Genomic DNA, 17,061 nt, shown 5'->3' with positions numbered 1-17,061 from the left:
AGAGCAGGTCTCTCAGGGCTGTGGGATCCTAAGGGAGTGAGTAAGGTGCAGAGAAGCAACTATCTCCATCCTAGCCAGGTGGGTGACTGAGTGAATTCTCAAGGGACTGTCCTCTGCAATCTGCCACAGCTTAACTCCCACGTGGAAGTTCTTCCCTCCCCAGAATCTAACCTGAATACTCTTGAAGGAAAAATAATGCCTGCTATGTTTAAATGTGTTTAAAATACCTAGCTCCTTTCTGGAACATATTGCAGCTAAAAACAAATGGCTATTATAATTTTCTAACTGTAATTCCCCATAAATGGTTTGTATTCCCTGGAGTCTGCATCTCTTTTAATCATAGGAATTATAAATTAATATATTACCTGCATAAGTAGCATAGGATGATGATATTATATATGTATATGTTTTATATATTTTGTTTAGTCCTATGTAATTTTAAGTAGAAGTGAAGTGTCTTATATTTAGCTTCTGGTCTCATGATTATTTTGATCCTTTTCTGCTGTTTAAATTAATTAATATTAAGCAATTATTACATGTACAGCATACCATGTCTTCTAGAAAAACATAAAAAAAGGTTCCTGCCTGTGAGACCCTTACAAAGTACTTAGAGTCAAGAGATATACACGAAGTATCCAGAGTTTGAATATAAGAAAGCATATGACCAGGTATGAACCACAATCTGACTTGAATGTGCGATTCACTTCATCCCTTTATTCATTCATCCATGCATTCATTCACTCAGGCAACAGATATTTCATGTTTAATATGTGGCAGTGCTGAGCTAGTGTGACAGAGTCTGTTAGCTAACTTCCCCAACAGATATTCCCAACCCTTTATTCCTTGCCCGTTTTTCTCAATATGGAGGCTGAAAAAGAGGAAAAAAATCACTTTTTTAGCCTTCTTTGTGGCCGAGGGAGGCTCAGTTTTGGTAAATGAGCTATAAAAGGAAGTCTGCTCAGGTTCTTCTGACAAGGACAACGTATTATGATTCAAAAGCTCTTTGCCCCTATTACCTGCCTTGAATGAGGATGTGATGCCTGGAGCTGTGGCAGTTACCTTATGACCTTGAGGTGACAAGCATGAGGCTAAAACATCAACACAGAGGATGGCAAAAAAAATAATGAGTCCTGGTCCTTGATAACATTACCAAGCAGATACTACTGCTAACAACCACAGGCCTCCGACTTCTTACGTGAGAAAAACCAATCTCCATTAGTTTAAGGCGCTTGTAGCTGAAAGCATTTGTAACTTACAGCTGGGTGTACAGTGCTAAATAACAGAGACAAATAATTACAAATATACTGTGTGTGACTATGGAGAATCGGGTGGGTACAGGCAAACCTAAGCTAGACTAGGCGCAGGGTGGCTTAGTAATGAATACAATGAGCCCTGAGCCCTGAATGATAAATAAAGGACAGAGAAAGAGCATCAGACAGACAGAATGGTCTGTTTTGAAGGGGGCGAAAAGATGGTGTGTTTGAGGAACTAAGAAGTTCTATAAGGCGTATGTGAAATATAAGAGTCAGGTGAGGTGGGTGGGGGCCAGAGCCTCCTGGACCTCATGGACTCTGACAAAGATGCACTGCTCTGCTCATGGACAACAGGAAACCCCTTATGAGTTTTAAGCGGGAGCAAGTCATGATACACTATTTTTAAAAAAATGTCCCTTAATGAGAGATGGAGTGTAAGATGGAGGAAGGGGCAGAGGAAGGAGGGTATGGCTATAAAAGGGCAATAGGAGGGATCCTTGCAATGATGGAAGTGTCCCATACCTCCACTGTATCAATGTCAATATCCTGGCTGTGATGCCACACTATAATTTGCAAGCTGTTACTACTGTGGCAGGGGGTGGGGGGGTGCGGGGGGCGAGGAGGGACAGGATCTCTCCTTCTTACAACTGCATGAGAATCTACAATGATCTTAAAATAAAAAGTTTAATGAGAAAAAACTGTCTCGTAGTTTCAACATGGAGAGAGGATGAGAGAGTTGGGAGAGGTTGGGAGACAGGGGATCAATTATGAAGCAACTCAGTCATCCAGAGAGCGGCTGGGCCTTAGACCAGGGAGGTGGCATCAGAGGAGTGGGTTGATTTACAAAGTATCCTGAATAGACTCACCGATGGATCTGGGTGGGAGGTGAAGAAGAGGAAAAAGTGCAGAACGACTCCTAAGTTCCTGCCTGGAGCAGGTAGGTAGATCCTGGCATCTTTTACTGAAATAGGACACGAAGGAAGAGAAGCAGCTTTCATGGTGGTTGGTGGTGGGGCAGAGGGGGTGGCATGGCCAGCTCATGTTTGCATAGTTTAAGGAGCAAATGAACTATCCAGGTAGAGATTCTGAGTGGATATCAGGAAATGCAGTCACCTTAAAACAGAACTAAAAGTGAAATTTCCTCCCCTTCATCCCCTTTCCTAATTCCACTACCTTCCTTCCAGGAAAACATGAATGTTCTAGGAAACATTCACCGCCCCCTTGCCATCACATCGCACCTCTGGCCCTTCTCTCTCTACTCTTAATTGCTCTCCCAACCCGACTGGTGAATGCCTGACATGGTGGTGGCAGGCTTGATTAGAGGGGCTGGGGTCACTGCCGAAGTCCAAGCCCATGTACAGCAGGCCCTCCTCTGACTCCTTCTTGTGCCCAGTATTGGACTCAGCCCAATTTATCACTGTGAGGGGCAGTGCCTGCTTTCTAGAAGCAGTCCTGAATTTCCTCTTAGCTCAATGTTCCATCTGCAGCTAGTGGCCTGCTGTCCTCAATTATGCAGCTGGTCATCCGAGCAGCCTTGGGGCCTGCTGTCTAAACCCAGCCAGCTAGCTCTCTCTGTGGCCGTCTTGGAGCAGGTGTGTCCCCAGGCTTAGACTGAGAGCTAGAAGAAGGAGACTTAACTTTGGCCCTCTGCATAAGATGCTTGCCAGATGAAATGGCAGGCGGGGAAGGCAGGAAAGATGTTTGAAAGTTGTCACAGAAAGAAAGAATATGTACAGTACATTGAAGACTATCCTAGAAAACCTAGGAAGGTGCCATATTAGAAGCAGAGTCTCAGTATGCTTTCCTTCCTGAGTTGGAAGAGATCATCACTGATGAAGCAGCTGACTTTCATTTAGGAGCCATGATGAACAAACCAATTTCTTACGTCTTTAAACCCTGGAATCACACTCAGCACTGAAAGATGCATACTCTTTGAGAGGCTCTGGGACCTGCCACTGACTGAGGAGTAGCAGAGTCTCAGGTCTTCCTCAGGCTCATTCCAGGGCTGCAGAGGGACTGCACACACTAATTGTTTTGACTTTCTCTTATTTTCTTGCCCAATGTATATAGTCGTTTTCATTTAAGATTAACGTGTACATGATATGACTCTTCTATATTCTTTTCCAGTTGGCTAATCATCCTTGGCACATGCTCTGTTGCTCAAAATCCTGAAGGAGAGGATGGATGAGTGGTCCCTTGAACCTCTTACTAATCTGGGGTCTATTCTTCTAGGTCCTTTTTTATGTATATGTACACACACATAAATTTTTACACAAATAGGAACATACTATACGTATTCTGAACTTAATATTTTCACTGAATGATAAAATTTTGGTGATTCCCCCATCAATAGACATAGAGCTACCGCATTATTTTAAACCATTCCATAGTATAAATAGTCTATATTTGCAACCATCTGCTATTGTTGAATATTTTTTTAGTTGTGTCCAGTTGTTTCTATTACAAATGACTACACTAAACATCCTTTGTACATATATCTTTGCATATTTATATGAATATTCCTACAAAGTAAATTAATAGACATGGAATTGCTAGATCAAAGAATATCTATGTTTGAAAACTTAAAAACTACTGCTAAATTACCTTCCAAAAATGTTTAATAATTTCACTCTCATCTATACTGTATACTCCCAAGACTGTATTTTATCAATTAAAAGTACTTTTGCCAATTCGATGAATAAAAAGGGTTATCTCATTTAAGTTTTGTTTCTCTGATAATAGAAAGAATGAATATCTTTTCAAATGTTTATTGGAAATTTCTACTTTTTTCTTTAGGAATTTTTTGTTATATCTAAAAGTGATTTCATCACATTTATGTCTCTTATAGACTTTTACGAGCTCTTTTACAATAGATACTGATCTTCTGTTGCAACTATTTCTTCTAGTCTGACACTTGTCTTTTACTTGTGTATGGTATCTTTAATTTAAAAAAAATTTAAAGGATACTTTCTGGGTATTAAGTCTTGTTTAGTTAGGCCCTCTCTGCCTAAAAATTATACTTTTAGAAATTCCTATTTTTTTTTTTTAATACTTTTACAGCTTTAATTTTATTTTTACTTCTGAAATATTTGTGAACTTATGATATGGGATAGGGCTCTGGCTTTACATTTCTCCCCAAATATCTCAATACCAGTTGTTTGGTGCCAATTACTGATTATTTCTTCTTTTTACCACCTTTATAATATATCAAATTTCTATGCACACGCCCATCTGACCCCGCTCTTCTCCAATGAGCTACTTATACATTTTAGCACTATCAGCATCACATTTTTTAATTACTGTAGCTCCACAGTATGTTTTGATGTCTAGTAGGACGCATCTACCATTACCCACCACTACCACCACTATTACTACCCACAATAATTTATTTAGCTATTCTTAAACATTTTTTCTTCTATACAAACTTTATAAATGTATCAAATTTCGCTTTTAAAAACATCTGTAACTAAAATGGGTTTGCATTGAATATGTAGAGTAATTTAAGGACAACTGACATCTTAACAAGATTGAGGCTTCTGATCCAGGCACATAGAATGTCCCTTCATTATTCAACTTTTCTGTTAAAATTTAGGTAGACATTTGCAGTTTTCTTAACCAGGCTTCACATTTTTCTTGTTAGGTTTACTCTTAGATGTTATAGTTTTTGTTGTTACTGTGAATGGTATATTTTTCCATTATATTTTATGATTGGCTCTTGTTATTCTATAGGAAAGCTATCAATTGTAATATATTGATCCTGAATTTAGATGCTTTAATGACTCCTTTATTAATTCTAATAGTATTTAGTTCATTCTTTAGGATCTTCTATTTAGAATATTAACAGCTGCAAAGATTACATTTTTGTATCTTCCCTTTTAATATTAACACTAGTTTCTATCTGTTCTTATCTAATTCCATTGACTAGAGTTGGTAGCACAATGTGGGACGAACCTGAATACTTATACTAACTTTAAAGAGAACAATTCTAAAATTTTATTGTTAAATACAATGTTTCTGTTAAATTCTGGGAGAAAAAAGCCTTTATTAAGCTAATCAGAAATAAGCTTTGGATTTAACCAACTTATTTTCAATGTGTTAAAATGAAATGCAATTAAATTCTTTAAATAAAAATTCCTCTTTGGCTAATGAAAAACTTCACTGACCATGTACTATATTTTATAAAGAAAGTATAATCAAATCAGAGACCTCTGATGCCACTTGAGTTGGTATATGTTAAAAATAAAAAACTAGAAATATCTTTAGGGGGAGCACATCAAAACAAATCATATTTTTATGCTATTGGTAATTTAACATGAATCCCTCACCTTGAAATCATCAGGAATGAGGAGTTTTGATGTTCGTAGAAAATTCAAGATATATCTGAACATCTGTCCATCTCTGTCAATGAAATAGTGCTGTTTGAGACTGTCCAAAACAATGGGCTCTGTACCATCAAAAAGTCTTCCGATTCTGTGATAGAAAAGAGGGAACAGTGAAGACAATTAGAATCAATTGCTCGGCCACTAAAACTAATAGCTACCATTTTGTACCAGTGTCAAAGGTAGCAATTTCAAAGATGGCAGGCAGGAAAAAAAATAACCCCTTAATGGTTCTTTATGGTTCTTTGAGAAGTACTGGTCCCTTCTTGATAAATATCTCAGGACCAGACAATTCAAAATCGTCTCACGCTTTCTCAAGTAAATTCTTTTACTCACTGTCTTTAACCTGTAAAGAAAATGTTCCCGACATGGTGATTATGGCTAAGTGCTGTCACTGTAATGGAAGATCATGTCTTTCCCCCGTTACTTAAAACAACCTTCTTTGCTACTTAAAAAATGTTATTGCTCCAAAGTGTCTTTTAAACAGATTCTATGAAAGAAGCAGTTTTGTTTTTAAGAAATCTATTTTCTGAGCTTTTCCCACCCATGAATCCCAAACCTTCCAAATATAAAGCAATGCCTATATGCTATCATCTACATTTAATTATAAAAAAGAATAATTGAAAATATCACTCATCTAGGAGAATATGTTTTCTATTAACAAAATAAAGTCTAGTTTCTTAGGTCTCAGAAAAAAATCATTTGTAATTGCAGGCATCATTATAAAAAATACGTATATGACCATCCAAAAAATATGACCAAAAAATATATATTGACCACTCCAAAAATATGACCTAGTTCTGGAACACAAGTGGCTATGGGTCATTTTTAAAAACAGGAATTCATAATATGTTTTTCCATTTATAGAGTAAACATTTGAACAGTGTGCTACAGTTAGAGTGTTTTGCATTCATTATCACTTAATCCTTTAAGGAAGGCTGAACTTAGACAGTTTAGTATATATTTAGTTAATAGAAAGTGGTTACATCTATATTACGAGAAAGTAGAGGGCTGGATAATGACAAACAAATATCCTATATCAAAAAATAAAATTTACATACTAGAAATCACTTCCTTTACCAAAAAGTGCTTTTTACTTTTCATTAACAGTGTAGGCAGGCAAATGGCTCCATTTTTTAATGAAAAGTTCTGGAGGAACTTATAAGTCTATCTCTAATTTGGAACATCATTTTATTACTTTGAAGATGATTTTAAAATCATACATTTTCTAACCTTATATGGAAATGGGACAAATGTAATGGCAAATCAATAATTCCACCCCTCTTAAAATACAACAAATGGAAAAGCTGCTCCCCTCTCTTCCAAAAAAAGAAAGACATGTGAATTTCTGTTTCCATAAAAATATTTTAAAGATTATTAGAAAACTCAGTTCTTACCTGCAAGTAGTAAATGCAAAGAAGAAAGCAACTAATTATGGTAAGGTCCCATTTCTAAAACTCAATATATTTTTCTCAGCTAATGTTTTCATCCAACTTTCCATGAATTGAGGGTGATTAACAGGGTGTGGATTACAACCATCCTAGGATTGTTGCCCTGCATCTACCGTGTCATTCATATCTCATTAACACATCAATCAAACATAGGCTACATAAAAAAGAGGTACTGAAACTAAAATACACTTAGTCACTTATTTATGGTGTTTCTAGGACAGTTTCATGCAGGATGGGAAATAATGAGACTGGATTGCCTATTATTAAAACATTTTACTCTTCACTGTGAGCAAAATGATAAATTAACAGTTGACGGGAAGAAAAGGGAGCTATATTAAGTGCTTTCCAGATACCTTGCACTATCCTAAGCGCTTTATATCTGTAACAAATCCATTGTCCTTCTTTTAAAGATGAAGAAATGGGCTCAAAACGATGAGTAACTTGCCTGACTAGTTAAGTAGCATTGGGGGATTTGTGCCTGGTCTGTTTGCTCTTAAAGGGGCCTCCCTATGAAGATTGGAATGAAAAGAATTACCACTACTTAAGGAAAGCTTTTGGTCTAGCTTGTATTTCTCTTATATTTGTTCAGTAAGAGCTTTACAATGAAACCCAAACATGTATACTGATTATTTTAGTGGCCTGAAATAAGTAAGAATCAATGATTGCAAATCACTTTAGTAAAGAGATGAAAAGTAAATATTTTATTCATATATAAATCCTATGCTTTTTTATACTTAAGTGCTCATTTCCAAAATCTAGATGGATGCACACTGGCACAAAATGAGTGATTACTAAATCTCTACGGAGTGAATAAGTAAAGGAGTGACTGTGCAGGGAATGGAATGAAGTTCTGCCAGTTACTAGCTGTAATCTGGGTGAAATGAATTTTCTGTGTTTTCATTTCTTTTATAAATCTGTCTGTTCTTTTATAAAATTACACTAACTTTTTCTAGTTGTTGACAAAATCAAATGGGGGTCATGGCACGCTCAAAGATTACAGCAACAGAAGGAATCTCAAAGTAGCAAACAAAATTTCTATGAAAGCAGTTTTTAGAAGACTGCAGACAGTAAAAGGAACAGGATTTAAGGAGTAAAAGAACAATCTTGGCTGAAGTGTATTGTTATAGACCTTTCTAAGAGAGGAGAGACGGGTCATTTGAATAGTTTTTAAAATGCAAAAGAAAAAAAAATCAAAACAAACAAAACAAGAAACCACCTTTGGCACATAGAGGAAATTGGGCATCGTCGAGATCTGAAGCACCTTCACATCTGACTTACCGAAATAGGAAGAAACGCTAAGGAAAGAGGAGGGAAATCTGAAAGAAGGTCCCGTGCGGGGACGGAGAGGTGGCTGCAGCCACTGGGAGAGGCAGTGGGAGAAATGGCGTCTCGAGGAGGAATTAATTAGAAAAACTGAGGAGGAAAGGCTGGACACCATCCTACAGATGAGAAACCCCAGCAGCCCCGAGCGCGGACCGGCGAGAGTCCGGAACCTGCGGAGGCCCTGGCACCTCCGCGGCGGGCTCGCACTGGGCCTGGGGAGGAAGTGCTTGGTGGATCCGAAGGCCCAGAGATGGCGGGAAAACGCTCCAGACCTCGTGTTCAGCGCAGAAACAGCTACATGGGTGACGCGGGAGCTGAGAGGGGCCGGGCTGTGAGGAGAAGAGGGAAAGACTTGGAAAGGAGGGGCCTGAGGGCCGCGTCCAGTGCACATTCCTGGCTGAGATGAAAGGCCTGTCAGAGAAGAAAGAGTCCCCCTGTTTGAGGCAACACACGTCAGGAGTAATAAAAGGAAACACAGTGCTGCTGACTTTTGCTACCTTTGAAGAACGTTTTGAGTCGTGAAAACAATTTGAAAGGACAGGGCTGTGGCAATGATCGCAATATGGCGTCCCAAGGTCGGTTTTGAGATTGGGCTGAATGTTTTGTGTAAAAAGCATTGTTTGGCTAAGCAAATAAAGGGGAAAATCGACACAGGCTGTATTTCTTGTGGACATATGAATGGAGTTACAAATCAAAACTGCAGTGATTTGTAAGCTCTTGGGCCTGAAAACGATGTGGAACTGATTACAGTTTACTAACCTTGGAGAACATTCCTGTTTTTCAACTGACCAAGACCAAGTTGGCTCCAGATGATGCAGCGCTGCCTTTTTTAAAAAAACACTCATTGAACCAAGTGGCAATGCTGAGAAAAAACTCCTTCCACAGTTTTATTTTTTTTACATATATTTTTTAACATTTTATTTTGGACATTTTCAAACATGCCAAAGCAAAGAAAAATAATATCATGAACCTCTGTGTGTCCTTCCAGCTTCAAAAGCTATCAACTTGGCCAATCTTGTTTTACCTATCTATACCCAGATGCTTCACTTTCCCCCACTGGGATTTTTTTTTTTGGAAATTCCAAATATCCTGCCGTTTTATCTTTAAATATTTCATTGATTAATAGGATTATAAAGATTCACTAAAAATATGCATTAACAGATATTAAAATATATTCCTTTTTCTTGCTTTTTTAATATTAGCATTCTGTTGATTACTCTTGTTTATGGAGCAAACAACACAGGACCAAATCTCCAAGTAAATTAAGCTCCTTTTGGTGGAAAGTCAGTCTGGTTCCCCACTACAGTTTCCCCTCTCCCTAGCATTAAAGAACATCCATAAATGAAAGAGAGTATAGGGATAGGAACTGATTACCTGGCTTAGTGTGAACCAGTCACTAAGAGTTTATTTTACCTTGTGTATTCATTCATTTATAGGACCTTGTTTCTCTAATTTACTGTGACTCAGTTCCTTAAGAATTTCTCTTCTTTTATTGTGTAGTCGTTCAGTTATTCATTTATTCTTTCCGCCAATATTACTGAGCCAAACCATGCGAAATACAGGAGATCAAGTGGTAAATAAGCCACACTCCTTGCTTTTGTGGAATTTAATAGACTGCAGAGTGGTAATACAGATCAATTGCAGTATGATGGAGGGTGTCACCGGGTGTGTAGAGAGGGCTATGTGAGTACACAGGAATTGCACCCAACTTAATTTTGGGGAGGCAGGGAAGAAAAAGTTCACTGAAGACCTGAAAGACAAGCAGAGCTGGCCAAGTACAGGGGTGGGAGGTAAGGTTAGGCATCAGAGAAGAGGGGTAGGGAAGCTACAAAGGCTTGAAGCTAGAAAAAACCTGGCATGTGATTACTCTCCACTGGGACGCAGAGTAGGGAGAACTGAAAAATGAGGCCGGAGCAGCAGAAGTCAGATCGCGAAGAGCTATCTTTATAAGCCAGGTCAAGGAGTTTGGATTTGGTTTCAAGGGCAATGGGGACTGATGTCAGGCTCTGCTCTCAGAGGTATCAAGGAAAAGAGCAAATTTAGAAGTGAGACAGAATTGCAATACCACATCTGAAATCACATCTCCTCACAGATGCAGCTGGCTTATCCAAATCGCGTCTCCTTTGCTTTGCTTTTGACTGTGTCACTTGCATAGAGCACTGATTCTTAACCTTGGCTGCATGGGGAACTTTTAAAAAATACTGATGCCCGCCGCCGGATATTCTGGGGTCAGGGTTGGGGCTCAGGCATCTACCTGCATTTCTTAAAAACCTCCCCAAGTAAGTCGAACAGCTGAATTGAGAACCAGTGTAAAGGAGGGTGAGCAGAAAGACTAAAGAGGGGCAAGTCAATGTCATCGGCTTGAGATACTTTCAGTTAGTCATTCTGCCATTTTGAATTGTTGCACAACTTCTTAAATAGCCAACCATATTTTAGAAGTGAAGGATCTCCAGGATGACCTAGTTCAGCCACCTGTTTTACGAATGGAGACAAAGAGTTCCAGATAAATAATGCTCAAGAATGCACAGCTGGCTAGACACAGAGCTGGCTCTAAACCTACCATGCTCGCCCCTGGGGTGATAGACAAAGGATAGTCACATTCAAGCCAGTGGAGAACAGCTGCTTTAATGCTAGTTACCATGTACTGAAAAGTATTATGTGCCAAAGAGTGAGCTGGTTGTTTTATGGGCTCTATCTCATTTCTTTCTTACAATGATCCCATGAGGTGGCCATCTTATTCCCATTTCATAGATGAGGAAATTGAAACCCTGAATGGTTGTCAGTTGGCTTAGGTTCCAACCGAGGTCCGACACTGAAACCTGTGTCTTTGACCACTAAATATACTGCCTTTTCATTTATAATCTGAAAACAACAACAACAAATACAACAACAACTTCCCTAGGAAATGCACATGTTTATGGTTCAATGTAGTTTGCTAACGCTGTGTGTTATCCCAAGCAGGTTAGGTTATCGTCAACTTTGTAGGTAAACTAATTTACTTAGTAGCTGGGATATAAAAAGTTGAGGCTCAGGGGCCTGGTGTAGTTGAGGTTTGGGTATACTGTGAAGATACCTAAACTGAACCAAACCAAAACACCCAAGACTTCAAAGGATCCTTCAAACTGCTGGAACAACTATGAATAATAAGGGATGGGAAAGTGAGGATTCTTAGAACAACGAAAACTTTTCTGGGGAGAGGAATACACATGAGATTCCAACTCCGTTTACCTTGCAGCTCTTGTGTTCCATTATGTGCTGTGTCCCTACATTTAATCCACAGGGATTTGCCACTTTACAGCTAAAGAAATTAAACTTAAAGAGGTTCCCAACCCTTCTGAGGGGTCACACACCCAGTCCTTTTTATGCTTCCTGGTGAACACAGTGTCTGTCCAGCACCGTGGCATGTAACACAACAACAGGTCCTACTTTACCAGAGGCAAGGGTAAATCCTTTCAACTCCATAGCTGGTGCACACAAGGTAATTACAAAGCAAAGGAAGGTAAGAGAAGGGCTCCAGTGCAGTGCCCCGGGGAGGGTGAAGACCCTGCCCAGGGATGGGGTTAGGAATGAAGTGCCAACAACAGACAAAGGGATGAAGATGGTGAGAAAAGGGCAGGAACATGTTGTTGGGCCTTTTCACCCATTTGGCACTCCTTGGCCAAGAAATGGTTTTTTCCTCCACCTCTGGAGTTCAAACCATGGAAAATATGGTTTGACTTGAGGAAAAGATTTAATTTAGTTTCTGGTCCAGATTTATTTTGCTAAGCAACTCAGAGGAAACCTCCAAATTACCTCTTTAGCATTACTTTTGGAGGATATTTTTAAATTATAAAAGTAATACCTACTCATTATTGAAAATTGGAAAAGTATAGAGGACAAAGAAGCAGCAAAACAGAAAAATAATCTGCCATGAGTCCACCAACTTTGAAGTAAGGCATTACTTTTAAAAAATCCAATTTAAAGAGTATTTTTCTGTTGAGTAATTTTGTTCTCAGAAAGAGTTGTAACTTTATACTTTTTCTAACCAATCCAAGTTAGTAGATTCCCAACCAAGTTTTTGTCCTAATATTTGAAACCTGAGAAAGATGGCAAATGGGGGTAGATGGTTAGAGGAGGGTGTATATGTTTGTGCAAGCACAGTTGTGTGTGTGTGTGTGTGTGTGTGTGTATGTGTGAACAAGAGGTGTGTGAAGAGCTGTCACTACAGGTGGAACATGGACTTAGCACAGCAGGGAAGGAAGGGGATATAAATAGAAGGGGCAGCACTGCAACTAATGGGGACCTTTTCCTCTTTTCAGCTGAGATGAGAAATCAAGGAAACAAAGTGGGTAGAAGGAAAGACTAAAGGTAGGTTGATACTTGAAACTTTGCGAAATGTGGGGGTTTGAAACTATATTCTATTTCTGCATATATCTTTAAATGTCCATGGTAAAATGTTTTTCTTTTTTAAAAAAGAGAATGCTATGCTGGACATTATTATAATGTAAAAAAAATAAAAAGAAACCACAAGTCAGTTTACTGTTTTGGAAGTCTGAGTGATCATAAACAATTTAATTTGCATAAAATATTATAACTTAAAGTCTAGAAATAATTCTTTATAGTTTCCTCACTGGGGAAATTTCATCTACATTTCATGAACACAGATAAAAATTAATTCAGAGCTTGTTACAGAAATGGATAGAAGTATTTGAAGAGAAGGGGGAACATACCTTCTTAGTAAAAACAAACAAAACAAATTACATCTCCTTATGGGGAAGTAATGTTTCCAGTACTTGTTCCCCGAGGCAGCGTCATTTTCTTAAACGATACACAGAACCGAAGAAAGTAAAGGAGAAAGGAAAGAAGTTTAAAATATAAGAATTTAAAGTCTAAGAGCAAAACCAACTCTGAAACTGGGCATTTTGGAGAACTGGTCACACAGATGGTGACACTGATGGCTCAGGGGGAGCTTAAGACCACTCAGGGGACTGCTAGCCTTCCAGGAATTCCATGAGTCTTACCCATGACTCTGGCAGGAAACATTTTTTTTAAATTAGGAGAGTTATAATGACTGTTTCTATGAACAATGTATTATTGCAATTAACCTGACTAAAAAAAAAAAAAAAACCACCAGAATTTACATAAGGCTTTTTATTTCAATATTTATTGAATGCTTATTATGTTCTTGGTGCTCTGCCAAGCCTCTTAAAATGAGCATGACATGGTCCCACGAGGAGCCATGAAAGGACATCAGGAGAGGGAACGTAATCAGCATGGGGCAGCAGGAAAGCCTTCCTGCAGGAGGCAATGCCCGTGCAGGACTTCGACAATCACTAGGCATAAGGTGAAGGGCACAGGGGCTTGGAGAAGAGATTTCAGACAGGAAAGAACATGATGGGTGAGGTAGGGACACAGCAAGTGAAGAGCATCTCTCTCAAAGCATCGACCGGAGTAGAGCCTACAAGGGCATCATCATTCACAAGAGCTTGGGCATAGTGCTTTCAGTTATGTCTTAGGAGCCCCTGTATTATTCAGTTCTAAAATTCCTAGACCTGGGTTTGAATCCTGACTTTACTGTCTTTAAGACTAAATTAGTTTGAGTTTTGATTCCTTCATCTGAGAAATGGGATAATCCAAAAAATTCTTATGAGGAATAAATGATTGTCTAATAAAAGCTACATTTACTGAGTGTTTACTGCATGAAGGGCACAGTACTGAGTCTTCACAACGACTCTACCAGGTAAATGCTATCACCCCCATCTTACAAATGAGGACACTGCAGCCAATTAATAAACACTGAGGCCAGAATTCACGATCAGGCAGTGGGACCACTTCTTTACTGCCCAGTGGTCGCTCGGCACCTCTATAAAGCACACCTGCCCGGCATGGGCTCAGTAAATGCTGACACTTTTTCACCCTGGAGAGTACGTGCTATGCCAAACACAGTTCTGACTGTGTGTAAAAGCCTGTTGTGCATCTGGAATTGGAAGAAAACTTTTATGATAACCTAGTCCTGCTCTCTGGCTCGAGTAAGTGCTTGCTTAAAAATTATTTCTAGGGTAAAGGGCTATTTTTCTAAGATCGGTCTAGGATCAGATCATCATAATCTCCCTTGGGAGCCCACGTTGGTATTTTCAGCTCCAACGGTTTCTGTTTAGGTCTTCTCTCGCTTTCTATTTGGGCAGGCAAGCATGCACACGTGCACATGAGCCTGCCCCCACGGCCCACCCTCACCCTCCTCCCAACAGTCTGTTCTATATTTGGAGGTATTTTTGACACACTTCATTATTCTCTTGATTTAAAACTCTAGAATATGTTTTTCATTAATAATTACTATTTGGAGAAAAAATGTTATAATAGCTAATATTTTTTTGAGTTTATGTCAGACATTCTGCTAACTTTATGGATGATCTGACTTAATCCTCACAACTCTATAAAGTATTGACAGGTAACATTTTGATTCTGCTGATGGAGAAACTGAGGCACAGAGCCATCAGGTAACTTGCTAAGGATTGCTGAGCGAAGCAGTCTCTCTTCCCCAAAGAGTGAGGGCCAGCCCATCCTCCATGCTGTCCCCAACTCTCAGTGTCCATCTGTCCCAGAACTCCCAGATCCCTTCTCACCCTGGCACCTTCTGCCAATCTTTCTTCATCTTGTAGTTGCTCTCTAGTTTTCTCGTTACACGGCATACTCTTTTGCATGTGTTCCCATTGAATTTAATCTGTTTTTGAGTAATAGCTCTTATTCCTGGGCTTCTGAGTACTAGCAGCCCTCTCTATTGGACTAATGCATTCTTATTTGATGAAATGTTCCTGATTCTTCCATTTATGTCATCAATCTCTCTAATACATGGAATGGACTTGGCTCACCCCCCGTGATTGCTGCCCTCCCAGTGGCCTTACTCTCTTTGCTGTATTTTGAGATTACCAGTGACAACAAGACATGGAATGGAACCTGTCCCCACTTCTTGTAATGTTTATATATATGTCATAGTAGTCATTTCAAATAAAAGCATTATATTAATTATATGACACTACGAGAGGTCTATGGCAAAGCCAGATGTTCTATTTTCAATTTATTAGTTTTTTTCCTACTTGTAATGGGGCCAGCAAAACAGTAGTTTACAATGAAGTATTTACATGTTTTTGCTTAGTACCTGTAAGTGAAACACGAGAGGCTTAACACAGTGCTTAATAAAAAGGAAAGAATGAGAAAAATATAATTTACCTTGAATCCAGGTAAATGCTTTTCAAAAACCTAATAGAAGATATATGGAAGAAAATAAGTGAATTCACCCTGACTGCTTCGTACCCCTTTCCTGATCCTACACACACATACACACTACTGACGCCATTCAAGGCCTTACAACAGCACTCAAAAGTATAGAAAGGTGGTTGGATGAATGGAAATGAATGAATTCTTCTGCCACTGTATGACTTCAGAATGACCAGGAAGCTTAGGAATACTTTCAGAAACTAGCCTTTATGATGACAAAGCCAAAGGCAGGAGATTTAGCCTCAAGAGTATAAGTTATATCTCCTTAGAGGAAGGAAAGAAAGCTGAAAATTTGAGAAGAGTCATAATTATACAGCTTCAAAAGTGCATAAATAGTTTAAAGGGTATATATAAGATGTCCATACCACCCTATCTTGTTTTTAAAAAAATGTCTAATTTGCCTCTTCGAATCACGATGGATGATGTGCCTGGTTGGCTTTATACTCTGAGAAGCTTAAGATTTCAAATTTATGTCAAAAGATTATTTAAATAGTCACCAAATCAAAATGACATGTGCGAAATATTAGGTATATATCAACTCATGAATCAAAGACAACATTCTCAGTGTGTGTGGTTGGGAAATCAGGAAGGAGGCTGCTGACAGCATTTTGCCTTTGGCTGCACCATGGCCAACAATGTGCTGTCGTAGGTGTGGGTCTTGTGTAACCGTCTACACCCTTGTGGGGCTCAGGCTTGATTTATCATAGTTCAAGAATTTACCCAGAGGCACCGAGCCGGTCCCTAGACACATTGGGCGGTAGGTGTATCTATTGATATTTCTCCCTATCCCTTTCAACAAAAAAACAGAACCAAGCCCTAACCTGCAAAACATTTAAAGAAACAAACGTTTCCCAACTAATAATAAGAATTCTTCATTTTTTTTCTACTCTTTTTCAGATGATCATATACAGAAGTAGACAAGATTTAGTAGTCATTTGATACTATTATTTCCCATACTTCTTATTCCTATAACTTTTCAATTGAAATCCTAGGTGAGAAATCCACTAAAGCCGAGTCTCATTTTCCAAATAAACACTTCTTCTAAGTTTTAAAATCTACAGTAAACGATTACAAATGGGTTCTTCAAAAGCCTGACAAGGCGCGTCCTTGGAAATACAAATCATATCTTCACTGTTCGGTTTTCTAATCATCAGCCATTTTGCCATGGTGAAGAACAGAGCTTTGTTCATACTTTACACGGTTCCCTAGGTTTGCCTGGTTGTCACAACCTTATTCCAGCCCATTTTAATGAGTCCAACAACATTCTGTGAATTCCACCCTTCACACCATCTTGTTCCTTCTGCAGTGTATCATCAACTTGGCGATGTTTTGTTGAAATACCTTCCTTAAGGCCCCTAAGATTATGGATCGGTGGGATACCCTTAAAAGATCCTTCTTTTT

The 17,061-nt window shown here is 38.8% G+C and overlaps 1 protein-coding gene across 3 annotated transcripts in view; it reads right to left on the bottom strand.

Annotated features, from left to right (window-relative positions):
- KCTD1 (potassium channel tetramerization domain containing 1) overlaps positions 1-17,061 on the bottom strand; it is an 85,922-nt gene that overhangs the window by 14,618 nt on the left and 54,243 nt on the right. For 2 of the 3 annotated variants that reach the window (XM_039844011.1, XM_039844010.1), the window contains exon 3: positions 5,579-5,723. The exons of the other annotated variant lie outside the window; for it this stretch is intronic. In XM_039844011.1, coding sequence (XP_039699945.1) covers positions 5,579-5,723 — 145 coding nt within the window. The remainder of the gene's footprint in view (positions 1-5,578; positions 5,724-17,061) is intronic. 3 annotated transcript variants of the gene reach the window in all.

This window comes from Pteropus medius, unplaced genomic scaffold (assembly GCF_902729225.1).
Source record: "Pteropus medius unplaced genomic scaffold, Ma_sr-lr_union100, whole genome shotgun sequence".
NCBI lineage: Eukaryota > Metazoa > Chordata > Mammalia > Chiroptera > Pteropodidae > Pteropus > Pteropus medius.
This window is presented reverse-complemented; position numbering and strand designations above follow the sequence as displayed.